The following is a 17,988-nucleotide window of genomic DNA, read 5'->3' on the forward strand; positions in this document are numbered from 1 at the left end:
ACAATACAATACACCCAAAAAATCACAAACAACTATAAAAAAAAAAATAGAATTTTTAAACGGAAAGTTGAAGCTTCTCTAAATTCAAATGAACTCCCCGCCCCATATTATATTCTGTTTGATAAACTTACACTGCTTCCACGAATCGATCTGTGGATACTAATTTAATTTTTAGCCTTCAATTTATTCTTGCTTCTTTATTCGCATACACTTTATTAATCTGTTACAATCATTTAATTTTCTAAGCAGTAGCGGATCCCCAGAGTACACTTCACAAACCTTCAGGTGTCCCCAGGCCACAGGCTAAGAACCACTGGCCTACAACTCCCAGTTTCCTAAAAGAAAAAAGGTGACTTAAAGATCAATTCAAACCAATTTAGAAAGTGGCACCTTAGTACACTTTCACGACACTATTCAATGCCTTTGGCAGCATGCCACCCCCGCTGTAAAATATTTAGAGGAACAGTTCCTTAAAAGAAAATCTGAACACTGCTAGTTTCAATCTGTTATACAATTGTTGTGCATTGCTTTACTACTTAACTTAGTAGGTCATGTAAACGAAAACAGTCAGGTTTGGACAATGATACTGCAGAATTTAACACAAGTGTTCCAACCTACCCCCAAAAGCATCAAACTAGGCCACAGCTGCATTCCCAGGAGCACATCTGTGACAGGGAGTTGCTTATGTAATTTAGAGGGTTTAGTTTGACTGCACTGAAAAAAGGAATTAGACCACTAGAAGAAAACAGGAGATTAGCCACAAGTGCTCCCCTCTGAGGAGTAACAGTGCATTCAAAGTCCAAATGCATTATTCAATAAGATTTCCACAAGAGAAGATCAATAGTTTTTTTCAATGTTTTTCAAGCGTTGGCTTTGCTAGCCTGAAGGAGCCAACACTATTACCTATAGTAGAGTTTAACACCCCTGGCATTTCAAACGTAGTTCTCTCCAAGGAGTTCACCTCCATGGACGAGAAGCTGCTGCCATTGCCTATTAAGAATTTGGAATCGCAATAGAAGGTCGTTAAATATCCTGTCCCATCTCTCCTCCAACACTGTTGAGGAAGTGGGTTCTACAAAAACCCTTACCACACTACCCTGCTCAGTAACTGCTGTGGTACTGACGCAATTTCTTCAGATGCCTAACTTTAATGCCAGTGTGTGACACCTAGGTCTGCAGCAGTACCTGCTTCTCCTCCGAGGGTAGCTTGCTCCACTCGTTGCCCAGCATTCTGGTGATCTCTGGGAAAGGGACCTCCGGTCTCTCTGCCCTAAGCAGTTCTCTGCGCTCATTCATGAACCGCACATATCCGGTCAAGGGAGCCTTGGGGGCATTGCTGTCCCGGGGGAGCTTCTTCCTCTTCCTCCCTTTGGACCAGCCCCCTCGTCGACTTCTTGGCTGCAAGATGGGAAGGTGAATAAAACATGGCTGAGATGAGAGCAGATGCGTTGGGGAAACCATGATGATGCCAATACTGTACCATCTCCGGAACAAGAATTAACTCAACAGCTATATCTTCAGTGATGTCCATTCTCTTCTTGAGTGTACCACTGCTGTTCAATAACTTAATGTCTCATCTACTATTAATAACGTCTTTCAGTCTTGCATACTAATCCTACATTGAGCATCCTCTCCCTTTTAAACCGTTGCTCAGAAGTCTAACATTAGTATTTCCCATCTCAACTTTATACCTCTCTTCTACAGTCATGATGTACACAGCTAACTCCCACCTTTAGTAAAAAAAAAAACCACAGATCTAACAAAGAGCCTTCAGAAAAATATTCCCTTTCAACCATATTACATTAATCTGTTTTTCTCACTCTTTTCCATCGTTCCTTTTTACAGGGCTATATATGTTCTTTCCTTCACTTTCTCTGCCTCCATCTTAACCCACTTCTATTCTGTTTGACCCATAAAGTCTAGCCCCTACATTTCTCCTAATCTTTGTGTCTTTCTCAAACATCTTTTGCATGTAAGAGTACATTTAATCTCCCAAAAAAGAACATTCCTCTTCCAACACCCTGTCAATACAGAAACATTAATATGCACCATTCCCCCCTATTCTTCATCTTACTGGTACGTGCAAACAGAATGGGTGCATTTAGTTCTTATCAGAATGTACGACTGGTTCAAAATATACCTCTTTATAGAAAATAACTTCTCAAGCATGGGTTTGTCTCTTAGAAGCAAGTTACCCTGTCTGCAATGGTTTAGCCCACTGCAGAAATTAATCCCTCCTCAATTGCATTAACTCAGGAAATTACTACACATCCATACATTTAATTAATTCTAGGAAGGAAGGATGAAACCACCCTGCATGAAATGGCTCCATTTGCAAGATGGAATTTTCAATTGGTGCAATGAAAACTCCAAATTCGAGAATGACACTTCATTCTTATATACAAGTATCACTCTGCAAAAATGCCCAGCTGCCAATCAATGGAATTGCTCTATAGGAAGAGCATCCTCCAACTGCACTTCACCTGAAAATAAATATTCTATTTGCATTAATGTTGCCTCTCCTTGGATATAGCCAATCTCTACAGGAGTGACCACCTCAAATTGAACATTACTCAGATAAAATCCTATCCCAAGACTCATGGGAGAAATATTCCTCTACGTAGAACCACTCTCCCCCGATATCACTGAAGCTCTGCACTCATGATTGGATGGAACTATTTCCTCTGAAGGAATGTCTCCTTCCTCAAATCAGTTCCTTTGCCAGGAACACTTGCAGGAATGTAACACTGCAAATTATCTCGCTTTGGCAATGTATTCCATAATTAAAGCCTCCTTTTGCCTTTTTTTTTTTTTTTTTTTAGTTATTCATTTTTCAGGAAAGGCCTGGCATCTCAATCCCCCATCTCCCGCTATGGCCAATTTGTAATGCAGTAGAAGGATCTCACCCGTGACACTTCATCTTCAAGCCTCTGCTCGCTGCTCTCTGCAGTGTTGGATGATTCGTTCTGCAGTAGTTGGGACTGCGAAGATTCTTGTGCACGGTTTGCTGACTGCATTGCATTGTATGTACCCTCGGAGCGAGCCAAGCTGAGGAAGCAAGAAACATCCAAATTAAGAACAGAAAACGAGGGAGAAAACTGCTTCGAAGAATATGTGGAAGTGTAGTACTCAGGGGTGAAACGCCCAGCAGTACTATAGGTCACAGTCCCCACCTTCACCAGTGCCCCTCTGTATGGAGTTTTTGCAAAACTTGCAATTATAGTGAGGCAAAAAAGACATTTAAAACAAAGTTGTGTGATTAACTAACTTCACCAACATGAGGGTGAAAGCAAGATATGATTAACACATGGAAAGGTTACGGATTTGCAATTGTTATTGCCTACTGTGGAAAACGTAACTGAATCCATGAACACTGAATCCCAGAACAATTTACACGCAAGACAATGAAATCATTCACCAGCCAATACAGACAGCACACAACAACTTACCTCATCACTTTGTTGAAAATTAAAAAATGAAACAAAGACATATAGGCACCAATCCCTTACAGAGAAAAACACACACTGCATTCAACCCTCTGGCTAAAGCTTCATTTCTATTAATATTATTACGTTTTAATATAACATTATGATTTTAGGGCTAGCCACTTAAGTCCACTCTACAGGGATTATGTACATTATCATGCCACCCTCATACCTCGATGAATCAGCCTGGATATGGGCACTGTAAGTAGTACTATGCAAAGATTATGTAGCGCAAAATCCCAGCCGCCCAGCTGCTTTAACTGTTCTTAGACTACCAACAGTAGCACGTGGAAGCATTCATGGGAAGTGTTGCTACAGATGGGCAGCAATGGACATCAGTAAGTGTACTATGCATAGTTACAAATTCTACTCTTAAACAGTCCAGTGCAAAGTTGCAGCATTAAAGACTGTTTTCTGTTTGTAACTGTGCAAAAGTGTTCCCACACTTTTACACTTACACCACCTCAAGCGTTTTTAACAGCACCAGGAGTACCTATTATGAAATGGCCTCAGTAGAAATTGTACTTTCTCAATTACATATCCACTATTGAAAAGGACATAGGTGAAGAACTACCAGCAACCAGATTTTAAAAAAATACTATTATTACATAGGTTGGGGACAGTAGGCCTAAGTTTATATGAACAGGTGAAACAGATATGTTTTGTCATGCTACTGAAGATCTGGACGATTATTTATTTCTTGCCTTCAGTTTGCACTTTTATTGAGCGTTTCAATTTTTTTCAACGCAAGCAAGGTGCTCAGGAGTCAACTGATGATTATGTAGCTGATCTTAAGAAGTTTGTTGTTTCATGCTAGTTTGGTGGTCTTCACGATGATCTCCTAAGAGATCAAAATGTAATGTACAATAACGACTCCAATGTTCAAGAAAAGACTTTAGGCAAATGGAGTCAATACCCTGAAAGACTCCATAGCAATAGCAAAGAAAGAAGAACTATCTAAATGTTGTGCTAAGGCAGCTCTGGTTAATTTAGAAAAGAAAGAACATATTTGCAAAATAGCAGTGCAAGGAAACAATGGTAATAAGTGCAGAAACCTAGCTGAACAGAAGGACAAGTCATCAAGAAACTACAGACCTGAATCTCAGACCACTAGTAATCAGAAAGGGTGCTACAGATGTGGCAACAAAGAACATATAGCCAATGATAAACGTTGCCCTGATTTGAAGCAAAAGTGCTCCTACTGTGGTATAATGCAACATTCTGCTAAAGTATGTCATAGGAAAAAAACGAACACTGCTGTTATCTGCAAATTATTCAGATTCTTCTTCTGACAAAGATGAAAATGAGTCGCAATTGAGTGTGGAGACAATAGTCCTTGGTTTGTACATGAATAAGAGATCCTCACCCTTATGTTCCATCACACTAGATGGTGTGTTAATTGATATTACAGATGATTCTGGCTCACATTTCACAATTATAAACAGAACTGTGTGGGTAGAAAAGTTTGTTGACACGCTAGGTGATGAATTACTCCCAAATGATGCAAAACCTGGAAGCTTTGCAGGTTCAGAAAAAGGGCCATCAGTTTTGGGATGGTTAGATCAGAGGAATTTGTGTATCATGTTGAATCACAACAGCCATGATCACGTTTTGGTACTTAATAAGGAAGATTTTTTTCCCTGACAAGCGTGTACTGAATTTCTGAAAGATTTCTCAGGTAGAGAATGAGAGCTGAAGGAGTTTCAACATAAGATTGTTTTTAAGGAAACTCATAAACCAGTAACATAAAGTAAGAAACACACAATTATGCATTAGAGAAGGAGTCAAGAACGAATTGGACAAGTTAACTAAAGAAGGTATAATTGAAAGTATCGAAGTGAGTGAACGGTTAGCTCCCTTGATTGTAGCTGAACGAAACAAAATAAGACTTTGCATTGATCTGTGTGATCTTAATCAGATCATTGTTGATAAATTTCCGCTTCCGAAAATTAATGAAATGCTGACCCTTACTAGAGGTGTCAAATGGTTTACATCACTCAATCTCACTTCCACATAAAATCAAGTGGTTTTACATCCTAAGAGCAGACATCTTACGGTGTTCATCACGCTGTTTGGATGCTTTCAGTACAAACGTATGTCGCCTGGATTAGCCTCTGCTGCCACAGTATTCTAACGCTTTATGTATCACTCATTCAGAAATCAAGATGAAGTTTTGTTTTTTCCAAGATGACGTCCTCATCTCATAAAAAGATCTTGATAAATATGACTGTACAGTTAGGAAAGCGTTGAAAATTCTAAGGGATAATGGACTCAACTGCAGAGGTGAAGAAGTGCAAATTTGCAGTTAGTTCCGTCACTTATTTAGGTCATGAGATTTCAGAGCAGGGAATCTCACCAAATAAGAAACTAGTGGAGGCTGGTAGAAATGCACCCGTCCCTCAATCTAAAGATGATAACGCTTTTCAGGACGAGCAGAGTTTTATGCTAACTTTGGCAAAGATAACGAAAACTTTTGAAATAAGACAACTGTTAAAGAACTCATATAAATTTGAATTGAATAGTGTACATGAAAAGTGCTTTCAATCAATCATATATATTTCAAGTGCACTGCTCACCCATAGGGTCTCAAGGCGTTGAGGGGTGTGTCCTCAGAGATCAGTTGAAGAGCCATGTCTTGAGTTCCTTCCTGAACCGAGGCAGCAATGGCGACTGTCTGAGGTGAGGAGGTAAGGTGTCCCAACCTTTTGCTGCCAGGTATGAGAAAGAGTCTCCTCTAGCCGAGGACTTCTTTATGAGGAGTATATTAGTGAGCGACTTGGGATTTCAACAAGTCAAGGAAGAAATATGGAAAAAGCAACACCTCGCTAGATTATCCTACAAGGTATAACATATACCAGGAGTAAAAAACAAAGTAGCAGATTTTTTAAGCAGAGCACCTCTGCAAGAAGTATGCAATATAAATCATGAATGCGATGACATGCACGTGGTTATTATGGAGGATGCAAGTATGAAATGCCATCACTGCAGAAGAATGGATGGAAAGTAATGAGTCAGATGATGTGTTGCATCAGGTCAAAAAGTACATAAAAAAAGATGGCTTGAGAAGAAAAAATTCTGTGAGGCTGTAAGACCATTCTGGGAGATCAAAGATGAGCTGTTGTGGGGAGATGACAGATTTTATTAAAACAAATAAGAGGAATCATTCCTTCAAAGCTTAGCTTAAATAAGGACACATAAATATATCTAAGTCTAAATACAAATTGCAATATGATAGGAAATGTGGGGTGAAAGAAGTGAGTTTGCAAGAGGGTGACTATGTAAAAGGGATGGATCCTAAGAGGAAGAGTAAAGGTAGCAGCAAGTTCTTAGGTCCATTTGAAGTAGTGAAGTTATTCAATGATTCAGCCAACTTGAGTGATGGGAAAGTGTGGTATTTTAGTAAGCTTGCTAGATATCAGAAAAGCGTTAAAAGTGAGAATCCTGGGAATGTAGGAGGGAAAAATAAAGAATGCAGTTAGTGGATGGTGGAAGTTGATTGTGGAAATTTAAATGGCCTTTGGTTATCAGAAACCCCTGACATATTAGCCTCCAGATATAGAGCTAGTGTTAATGGAAATAGTGCTTTCCGCTGTACCAAAGGAAGGAAGGATAATATGTGCACCTCACAAATGGAAAGATTATGAGGTAGGATGATTTCTAATTTAACTACACAATATAAGCTATGTGTACTCTATGGTACTGAAAGCTTACTGTACTCCATAGTATTATTAGCAAAAGTAATGTATTTTGCAGCATGTGATAAGTTTTAATTCTGTTATTTTATTCAAAGAAATATGCTAAAGATTATTAATGCATTTAGTATTGTGGAAAAATGTGTATTACTTTATGTTCCGTTGACATGTTATATGTACATAGTTAGTACAGAACACAGAGTTGTTAAAAGGAGGGAGCCATGTGGTGTCACTTGTGTTCCAGTCATCATCACTTGCGTTCCAATCATCACCACATTCTGAGACCATGTCTTGAGAATGTGCCGACGATATGGAAGGCAGTTGGAGTTAAGCTGTCAATGTGTCCGGAGGTGGCAAGGTACTTTAACTGGCTGGGGTTTTCTTCTGTGCAAATAAATAAGTTCTTCGCTATCTTCTTGCCACCTTCTAAACAATGAAGAATGTGTCTTTATTATAGACCTGAATTAGTCACGTTCATTTACACTGGTCCTGTGCATAACTAACTTCCCAAATGATACAGCTAAAAGAATGAGAATCTCGAGCACATCACATACAACATTTCTACATGCAATTCTATTACATTCAAAGGTATGAAGTTAGTCTAATATAAAGTAACATCTTCAGCAAAAACAATTCACATGAGTACACACAAAGAAGAGAGGATACATAACTAGATAATACATATACATGACATTGTTAACCACTATGTAACAAAATAGGAATTATATTTTCTTAAAATGTATTAACTGAAAATATAATCATTCAGGTTCCTAAATATCACCACTCTTCTACCAAACCGTCTAATTCCTCCTGACTCTTCTCTTGCCTTCCTAGAGTTCTCTGGTCCACTCACAATTTCTTCACAGTACTCTATCAAATGAGCGCTTAGCCAACAAAAATTATTTTCCCTTCTTCACTTTTATCAACTCTAATCTTGAATAATCTGCTCAAATGCTACACTCCTACATCACTCAACAAAGCAAAGTTACAAAATACCTCAGAAAACTTACTATCGACCATCTTCGGTCTCCTGTCTCTTTTGACTCTGACTATTTGACCCGCTTCCAAATCAATTTCTTTAGCATCATGCTTTCTATTGGACCAATCTTGTTTGGACTCTCCCATCCACCCAAGTTAATATTTATCAAAATCATTTCTTCCACATATGATGGTGAAGCAACTATAGCTAATCACTTCATTAGCAATTATTCTACATGGCCGCATCATTTGTTTTTTTCTACTTTATCTTACCAGTTTAAATGATATTTTTTCACCTACTGGACCACCTCCTTTTTGACTCTGTTAAACCTTTCAATATTATCATCCCATTTTGGTTGACACACTTATGTGGTTATATGTGTTATTCCATTTTTTTAAGAATTCCTCCACCTTGCTAAACTTAAACTTTTACCCATTGTCACTAAATAAACATTTTGGAAACCCTAGTCTAAAAAAAACTCTATCTAAAAATATTCACCACTTTACAAGCACTGACTTGTCTCAGTGCTTCAATCTCTTGCTGCTTTGGAAAATGAGCCATTATCAAAATCACACACTTTATATCTTCCTGTATAAGTCTCATGATGTCTGTTCCTACTCTTTCTCACAGCGTACCTGGACAACTTAACTAACACAATGGTGACCTCAATGTAACTTGCCTTCTCAAAATGTTCACACTCCACAAACTATCCTTTCTATTTCTTTATCTATGTCACGCCACTACGAAACACTCACTGTTCATTTCTTTGTTTTCATAATTCCTAAATGATCCTCATGCATGATGTCTAAAATTTTCTTTCGGACTCCAACTGTAGGAATCATGAGAGTTTCCCTTAAAACTATTTGATCTTCCACAGTTATTTCCTTTTTTTACTTTGCAAAAGCTTAATAAATCTTTGTTCCCATTTATTTTTAGGGGTCACCCATCCTTGATATTTTTTTCAACTTGAAACTTTCATCAAAACATCATCATGACAGCATTTGCTTTCCCACACTTATTCACGGATTTTGCATAAACCTTTATTGACCATACTGGCCACACAACAATCCTCCCATTCATTATAAGAAATCGCCTTCACTGGCATCGATATCCTGATCATAAAAAATCAGCAACCTTAATTCTCATTCCTGGCTCGTACTCTACTTTATAATTGTAATCTTGCAATCTCACTGATATTCTAGCTAATGCTCTACACATTCTTTGAGTGGTGAATACTTTTGTCAGTGGCTTGTGGTCAAGCCTTCATGACACAGATGTACCCAAAACAAACTGATAAAAATGTTTCAAGCCCCAAACACATGCCAATGCCTTTCTTTAAATAACAGAGTACCTTTTTCTGTTGGTATTAATGACGTATAAGCAAAAGCAATGATTACCTCTTTACCTTTTTCATCAATCTGTGGCAGACCTGAACTTACGTCTCTGCAACTCGTGCCTATAATCACAATGAATGTTTTTTCTTTAAGAGGAGGCAATTTGCAAATGCTACTTTTAAGTCTGCTAGAGTAATTTTGGCACCCTGCTGACCAAACAAATTTAGGTTTTGTTTTCAATAACTGCCTAATAGTGTAGAACGTTTCTACAAACTTTCACACAAATTTAGAGTAATACTCTGCCAAATAAAGACATGCACTTCTGTCATATTCAGTCCTCACTGGTGGTTCATCCTTAATGGCCTGAATTAAGCTCCAAGGTTTGATACATTCGCTCCCTACTTCATGACCAAGGTGTGTCACACTGTTGCGGCAAAATTGCATTTTGAATGCTCTACTGTTAATTTCTTTTCTTCTAGGTTTTCCGTCACTACCCTTAATCGTGAATCATATTTCTTTTTTAGACTTCAGCAAGATGGCTTCCTGAAAAAACATGACCCCTTTATCTACCTTGAAGATCTCACATATTAGGCATTGGAAAACTGCAGCTGGTTACGCTAAACCAAACAAAATTCTTAACAAAAATAGGTACCAGCCTATGGAAATTATAAAAGGCATCAAACTCTTACGTTTGGAGTGCAGTGGTACTTGAAGATAGGCTGCTGCTAACTACAAAATCACTTTATTTTCTATTATATTTGGAAGGGAAAATCTGTCAACCACAATGTTCCTATTGAGATCTCTTAGGACGACACATAACCTCAACTTGCTATTCGCCTTCCTTGATACTACCAAAGGTGACACTCATTCCAGGGACACATTGCAGATCACCTTCCTTGCTACTACCAAAGACGACAACCATTGCTACGGGTTCTGTTATCTCTGCATCCTGCAATCTCTTCAATTCACAACTTCTACTTTAATAGCAATTGTTCTCCCTTTAAACTCAATATTCCACTGTCTAAAACCCATTATTTTTATACCTTTCTCAGTCAAACTCTCAGCTCTTACATCCAGTGGTTCCATTTCCCACCCTAAATAATTCCCACCCTGAATAATCTGCAAATTTAGTTTTCAAAAATTCCTTATTCTAAATTTTGTATGGGGAACCTACGTAAGCCATGAAATACATGCATATTCACCACAGTCTGACTTCGCACACAGGGTTTCTCTGGATTGTCCCATAAAAACCCTAAAATCTTGCATTAAATACTCAAAACATGTTAATTTGTTTTTGTCTTCTAAGTGACTGTTCTAATTAGAGGTACTTTACTGATCTCCTGCCACATATTGCACTTCATTGCTTCTTAAATTTTTCTGCACATCTTCGCAAAATGTGCTATAGTTTCACATCCTGAACACCTTGGACTTAATGCAAAAAAATGCATTATAAGCACAATGGCCTAAACAACCACACCTATAACATGTTATGGCTGTAATCAATATTAAAACTTGTACAACTTTCCTGGCTTTTTTATGTCTCTTGCAACTTCTGTACCTTTATTACCTCGATTAGCCTTACTTACCACATCATTCCCTGCTTTCCCAGAACTAGTAAGTACTGTTTTCACACATCTTTTGTGACCTTAGTTTTTTTTTACTATTGTTGCAATCCCTCTAAGTGGAGATTGCCCATCTATCCATGATCTATCTTGAATGCTTGAGTTGTTTGTGTGCATCAGAATTGATCACATATAAATTCCTCTTCTAGATTCCCAAAATAACAAGTTACTGCCAGTTATTTTCAAAGCAGATACATAATCATGTATAGAGTCTCATTTACTTTTCTTGAAAAGAATTGTAGGGATCCATTACTAAATATACCGTAGGAAAAATATTTGTTTAAATTAGTCCTAAAGTGCATTATTAAAAACATCTCCTTAACTACGTTGTCTCTTCTATTTTCTCACCACTAGGTACTAATCAGTGAAGCAGTATTTTTTTTTGTGTTCAGGAATGAAATTTGTCTCTTCAAACATGGAAATATAATTTATGAAGTACTGTTTCCACTCCTCCACCCTCATTCAGTTACCCTTTGATAATAAGAAATGCTTGTGGAGGAGTCAGGGTTAAATTCTGCATTGTACACATGGTGAAGATGTACAAAGTTTGAATAACTTATCTTGTGGTGCAAGATTAATGGCACTAAATTCTTATTGGAAGAATTTTATTTAGTTTACCTCTCATACATATGATGTTGACCACTTGTGATGCAATCTGCCATCCATTCGATGGCACGATCGCAGTTTATCATTATCGACAATTGTAATAATAAGCATTGCTATTCCTGTATAACACACACTCAACATTTATTCAATATCTGTTTCTTGTTTTAAGTACATTCAATATGGCTGTGATTCAGGTCACGTCATTCTGAACTTATGTGATGATTATGTTGGATGACAATCTCCCCTAATAGTGAATGTTTTCCTACATCCTATATGCTAGCATACAAGGTCACTTCTCCTGAATCTTACACGATAATGTGCCATGTCGGATAACATTCTCCTCCTGTTGTTGTCTTTAGCTCGTGGTCAGGAGAGTGAGTCTACTCTTACATTTACCGCCTCATGGCTGTAATAACGAAACCTGTCCATTGCAAATTACTCCATGTACCACTTACTTGTAAAGTGTTCCTTTATTAATCGAAATGCTGTTGCAGCAGTTCCTGGAGCGCAGTGATTCTTGCTGTTCCAAATGTTTTTTTTTCTTCTCAGTAATAAAATCTAATATTTGTCTTCTGTTACATGCTATTACGCTTTCATAAGGGCGGTGAGTCGTCAACAAATCTGTTACATATATTACAAGACTACATTGTGATAATCTGAAGAAGAATGTTTTTTTTTTTTTACAGCCCTGGATTAATCAAGTCCGTTTGCACTGGTCCTGCGCAGAACTCTAACATCCCAAGCGATACAGCTAGTTGAATGATAATCTTGAACACATCACTTAGAACATAAATACATGCAATTCTATTACACTTAAGGGTTTAAGACTAGCTGAACCCAGTGGGCAGTCGCTTATGAATGCAGTTAAAATGCCCAAAAGGCAGAACTAGAATTATAAATAACTTATAATGCTTAGTCGTGGGTTCCTACTGAACTCATGATCACTGAATAGAACAGGAAGGTCATCACATCTCCTCAAGCAGAAAATGGCACATTCAGAAGGCAGAAGAGAGGTGTCATCCATTCAAACAGATTTCACATAGCACCTAATAGCACAATTAGGATAACTGGAGGCACGGCAGTAGTGACTTACAACCAGGAAACTGATCTCTAAGTAACCACTGTGCAAATCCCGGAAGATCACATGTTTTTAAGAAGGGCTATAGTTGCTGCTTTTCATCGAGTTGAATGAACCATTGGCTTTCCTGGAATATATGTTTACTTTGCGTTTGTGCTACGATAATACAATAAAGGATAAAATGCATAGTAGGCTGTGGGTATCATCATCACTGTATAGATGTGGCCATAACTGGCAAACAACTAATTATAGTTTATAAGCTCTTATTAAACTGAGGGTTAAAAGGGATTGTTCAGCACTAGGGAAAAGATCTGGAAAGAAAGTTGGCAATGAAGTCCTCCAATTTCCATACAACTCAGTGTTTCCTCTTCTTGGACAACTAAAGCCCTGTCGCTGGGTGCCTTAATGTCGAACTTCTTCCAATGGCTTAGTTTTTTTCCTCCATCAATGAATTTGGCATTGTACCTCTTAATGGCAAACATAAATGGAAGAAATGTTGCAACTGATGTTCCCTTCCGTTCTCTATAAATTCACTCTGAGATGCTCCTCGGCACGTTGGGAATAGAGATGCTCCTCAGCACGTTGGGAATCATCTGCTGCAGATTCTCATGGGGCTATGATTTTAATACATTTCAATTTTTTCAACATCTTACTAGGCATTCATGACTGATATGAGTGATAGGAAGGGACAGGATACAAAAGGTAAGTGGTGTTTTCAATGCATTTTTAAACCCTTAATGTACCTGTGGGAAAAGAGGATGTGAAACCAAAGTCCTAAGCAAAGGTGAAAATTCACACTAAACGATGAAATATGCCAAAATCTGAAAACAACGTTACTTAAAAAGCCCACATGCAAGCAATAAAGGGTGCCCAGTAGTTTGGGAGTCTAAATGTACAGAGAGAAAAAACTACTGCTAATCAGCACCTGCTGAGATTGTAGAGCCATCATGAGCACTGAGCGAAACAGCACAATTGTTTTCCTCATTAAAGCTGTGCTCTTAAATTAAAAAGGAAGCATTAAGAACAGTGGTGGCTCTTGCCTTTACGATGTTAAATGTCCAATATTTAAAAATGAAGAAAATGTGCTTTTAGATGGGCATTACATTTAAAATAAAAAGAAAACTCTTATAAAGTACGCTGAGGTCTTGGATATACACTGAGCATGTCAATAAAGATGCCATGAACCTAAACCGTTATGTGAGGTAAACATCCCATGCAATGCTGTACGTACTCGTCATTACCATCACAGAGGAATGGAATTTTTGTGGTGCTAGTACAGGAATCACTTAGCATTTCTCATCTTCAGCATATACAGGGAGTGCAGAATTATTAGGCAAATGAGTATTTTGACCACATCATCCTCTTTATGCATGTTGTCTTACTCCAAGCTGTATAGGCTCGAAAGCCTACTACCAATTAAGCATATTAGGTGATGTGCATCTCTGTAATGAGAAGGGGTGTGGTCTAATGACATCAACACCCTATATCAGGTGTGCATAATTATTAGGCAACTTCCTTTCCTTTGGCAAAATGGGTCAAAAGAAGGACTTGACAGGCTCAGAAAAGTAAAAAATAGTGAGATATCTTGCAGAGGGATGCAGCACTCTTAAAATTGCAAAGCTTCTGAAGCGTGATCATCGAACAATCAAGCGTTTCATTCAAAATAGTCAACAGGGTCGCAAGAAGCGTGTGGAAAAACCAAGGCGCAAAATAACTGCCCATGAACTGAGAAAAGTCAAGCGTGCAGCTGCCACGATGCCACTTGCCACCAGTTTGGCCATATTTCAGAGCTGCAACATCACTGGAGTGCCCAAAAGCACAAGGTGTGCAATATTCAGAGACATGGCCAAGGTAAGAAAGGCTGAAAGACGACCACCACTGAACAAGACACACAAGCTGAAACGTCAAGACTGGGCCAAGAAATATCTCAAGACTGATTTTTCTAAGGTTTTATGGACTGATGAAATGAGAGTGAGTCTTGATGGGCCAGATGGATGGGCCCGTGGCTGGATTGGTAAAGGGCAGAGAGCTCCAGTCCGACTCAGACGCCAGCAAGGTGGAGGTGGAGTACTGGTTTGGGCTGGTATCATCAAAGATGAGCTTGTGGGGCCTTTTCGGGTTGAGGATGGAGTCAAGCTCAACTCCCAGTCCTACTGCCAGTTCCTGGAAGACACCTTCTTCAAGCAGTGGTACAGGAAGAAGTCTGCATCCTTCAAGAAAAACATGGTTTTCATGCAGGACAATGCTCCATCACACGCGTCCAAGTACTCCACAGCGTGGCTGGCAAGAAAGGGTATAAAAGAAGGAAATCTAATGACATGGCCTCCTTGTTCACCTGATCTGAACCCCATTGAGAACCTGTGGTCCATCATCAAATGTGAGATTTACAAGGAGGGAAAACAGTACACCTCTCTGAACAGTGTCTGGGAGGCTGTGGTTGCTGCTGCACGCAATGTTGATGGTGAACAGATCAAAACACTGACAGAATCCATGGATGGCAGGCTTTTGAGTGTCCTTGCAAAGAAAGGTGGCTATATTGGTCACTGATTTGTTTTTGTTTTGTTTTTGAATGTCAGAAATGTATATTTGTGAATGTTGAGATGTTATATTGGTTTCACTGGTAATAATAAATAATTGAAATGGGTATATATTTTTTTTTGTTAAGTTGCCTAATAATTATGCACAGTAATAGTCACCTGCACACACAGATATCCCCCTAACATAGCTAAAACTAAAAACAAACTAAAAACTACTTCCAAAAATATTCAGCTTTGATATTAATGAGTTTTTTGGGTTCATTGAGAACATGGTTGTTGTTCAATAATAAAATTAATCCTCAAAAATACAACTTGCCTAATAATTCTGCACTCCCTGTATTAGCATGGGAAATGCAGCACAATAGTTATGTGGTTCCTACTTTGGTAATAGGACTGCATGTTTAGGGGGGCAGCAGCACTGCCGGGTGTTGGGGACTGAGTGCAACCCACACCATTAGTAGCTGTCGGCCTGCCTCCTGTCTAGCTAACAGTGGCTCACTCACACCTCCAGTTGTAAGTAGTTACTAAGCAACCTAAACATGACACTCCGACTCCCCGGGAAAGTAGTGGAAACAGATCACAACCCTTCTGCACAGTTCCTCATGCATGCCACGCCCACATATAAGATACGAGATACGTTTTCAATAAATTTATTTAACCAATCACAGATCCGAAGATCCACGTCTTGAGGTTCTTCCTGGAGATGGTGAGCGATGGGCTTTGTCTGAGATGCAGGGGGAGGTTGTTCCAGCTCTTTGCTGCGATGTAGGTGAAGGATCGTCCTCCGGCAGTGGTTTTACAAATGCGAAGAGCCGAGGGATTTGGCGGGGTGCGGAAGGAGACATGGTGGTTCAGGTAGGCTGGTCCTGCGTTGTGTATGGCTTTGTACGTATGGGTGAGTAGCTTGAAGGTGAATAATTTCTCGACCGGAAGCCAGTGGAGGGTCCTCAGGTGTTAGGAGATATACTCTCGGCTTGGGAGGTCCAGGAGGTGTCTGGCAGCAGAGTTCTGGATGAGTTGTCGTTTTTTGATGGTTCTAGTCAAGGTGCCAGCATGGAGGGCGTTGCCATAGTCAAGCTTGCTTGCGACTAAGGCGTGGGTGACTGTCCTGCGGCAGTCTGCTGGGAGGCATCTGAAGATTTTCTGAAGTTTGCGGAGTGTGTGCTAGCAGGAGGAGGTGACTGAGTTTACCTGGCGAGTCATGGATAGGGAAGAGTCGAGGATGATGCCTAGGTTGAGGGTGTGCTCAGTCGGCGTGGGGCCCAAGCTCTCTCTTTTTCCCCTCCAGAAGACGTCGCTGATGTCGTCCCAAGCTGGGGTAGCGTCTCCAAAGATGATGAGCTCAGTCTTTTTGAGCTGAACTTGAGGCAGCTTTCTCTCATCCAGGTAGAGACAGCTTCCATTCCTGAGTGGAAGTTCTTTTTGGCTGTGTCTGGGTCTTCAGTGAGGGAAATGATGAGTTGTGTGTTATCGGTATATGACACGATGTTCATACCGTGGCTTCTGACGATGGCTGCGAGAGGGGTCATGTATGCATTGAGCAGTGTGGGAATCAGTGAGGATCCTTGGGGGACTCTGCAGTAAACTCCTGTGGGTATGAATGTGTAGGGCGGGAGTCTGAACCTCTGAGTCCTCCCGGAGAGGAAGGAGTGGATCTATTCCAGGGCTCTTCTTCAGATTCCTATGTCATGGTGTCTGGTGTGGAGAGTGCTGAGAGGTCGAGGAGTATGAGTGCTGCGGTGTGGCCGTCGTCTAGAAGTAATCGGATGTCGTCGGTGGCTGCCAGGAGGACTGTCTCCCTGCTGTGGTTGCTACGGAAACCGGACTGGGAGCTGTCAGGGAGTTTTTGGCCTTGATGAAATTCCTTAGTTGTGCGTTGATTGCCTTTTCCAGTATTCTGGTGGGGTAGGGTAGCAGCGAGAATGTGCCTGACATTCTTTAATTCTGATGGGTCGGCCAAAAGATTCTTCAGGAGAGGGTGTATTTCGGCGTGTTTCCAGTCCCTGGGGAAGGTGCCAGTGTTGATGGAGCAGTTCACTGTGTTTCAGAGCTCGGGCGATGGATGTGCTGGCTCTGATGTATATGTGGTATGGGCAGGGGTCTGTGGGGTCTCCGGAGTGGGTGCTGTTCAGGATGCTGACTGTTTCCTCAGTAGTGAGCGTGGACCAGCTGCGGATGGTCTGGGTGGGTGGGTCGGTCGGTCGCAGGTTCTGGTGCCAGGATTTTACGGGAGGAAGCGGTCGTTATGCTCTGGATCATGCAGTGGGAAAAGGTGGTGACTTTGTAGCAGAGGTCCTGTGATGGGGGATGCTGGTGGCTTCGGAGGGGGCATTTGTGAACTTGTTGATGACTGAGAAGAGTTCCTTAGAGTTGTGTGTGGAGGAGTTGATGCGATCCCAGGTTGCGTACTTCCTTGAGTTTTTGATGTTTTGGCAGTAAGCAGCTGTTGCGGTTCTGACGCATGCAAGGTCTTCACTGGTTTGGTTGTTTCTCCATTTTTTCTCTAAATGTCTGTCGGAAGTTCCTGGGTGTTAATTTGCATTTGCTCTCAAACTTCTCCCAGCCACTGATTAGCATTTGAATATCTGTGAAAAAGGTGTGCACTGCCTATTGGGGCCACGAGAGTGCTGTGAGGCTTCTTCGCCCGCAGAGGGC

At 40.1% G+C, this 17,988-nt stretch overlaps 1 protein-coding gene across 3 annotated transcripts in view; it reads right to left on the bottom strand.

The window, feature by feature from the left end:
* Window positions 1-17,988, bottom strand: part of HMG20A (high mobility group 20A) — a 216,973-nt gene that overhangs the window by 117,559 nt on the left and 81,426 nt on the right. For all 3 annotated transcript variants that reach the window (XM_069222199.1, XM_069222200.1, XM_069222201.1), the window contains 2 exons: window positions 2,907-3,048; window positions 1,186-1,398 (listed from right to left, as the gene is read on the bottom strand). In XM_069222199.1, the coding sequence (XP_069078300.1) occupies window positions 1,186-1,398; window positions 2,907-3,048 (355 nt within the window). The remainder of the gene's footprint in view (window positions 1-1,185; window positions 1,399-2,906; window positions 3,049-17,988) is intronic.

Source organism: Pleurodeles waltl, chromosome 3_1, assembly GCF_031143425.1.
Source record: "Pleurodeles waltl isolate 20211129_DDA chromosome 3_1, aPleWal1.hap1.20221129, whole genome shotgun sequence".
NCBI classification, from domain to species: Eukaryota; Metazoa; Chordata; class Amphibia; order Caudata; family Salamandridae; genus Pleurodeles; species Pleurodeles waltl.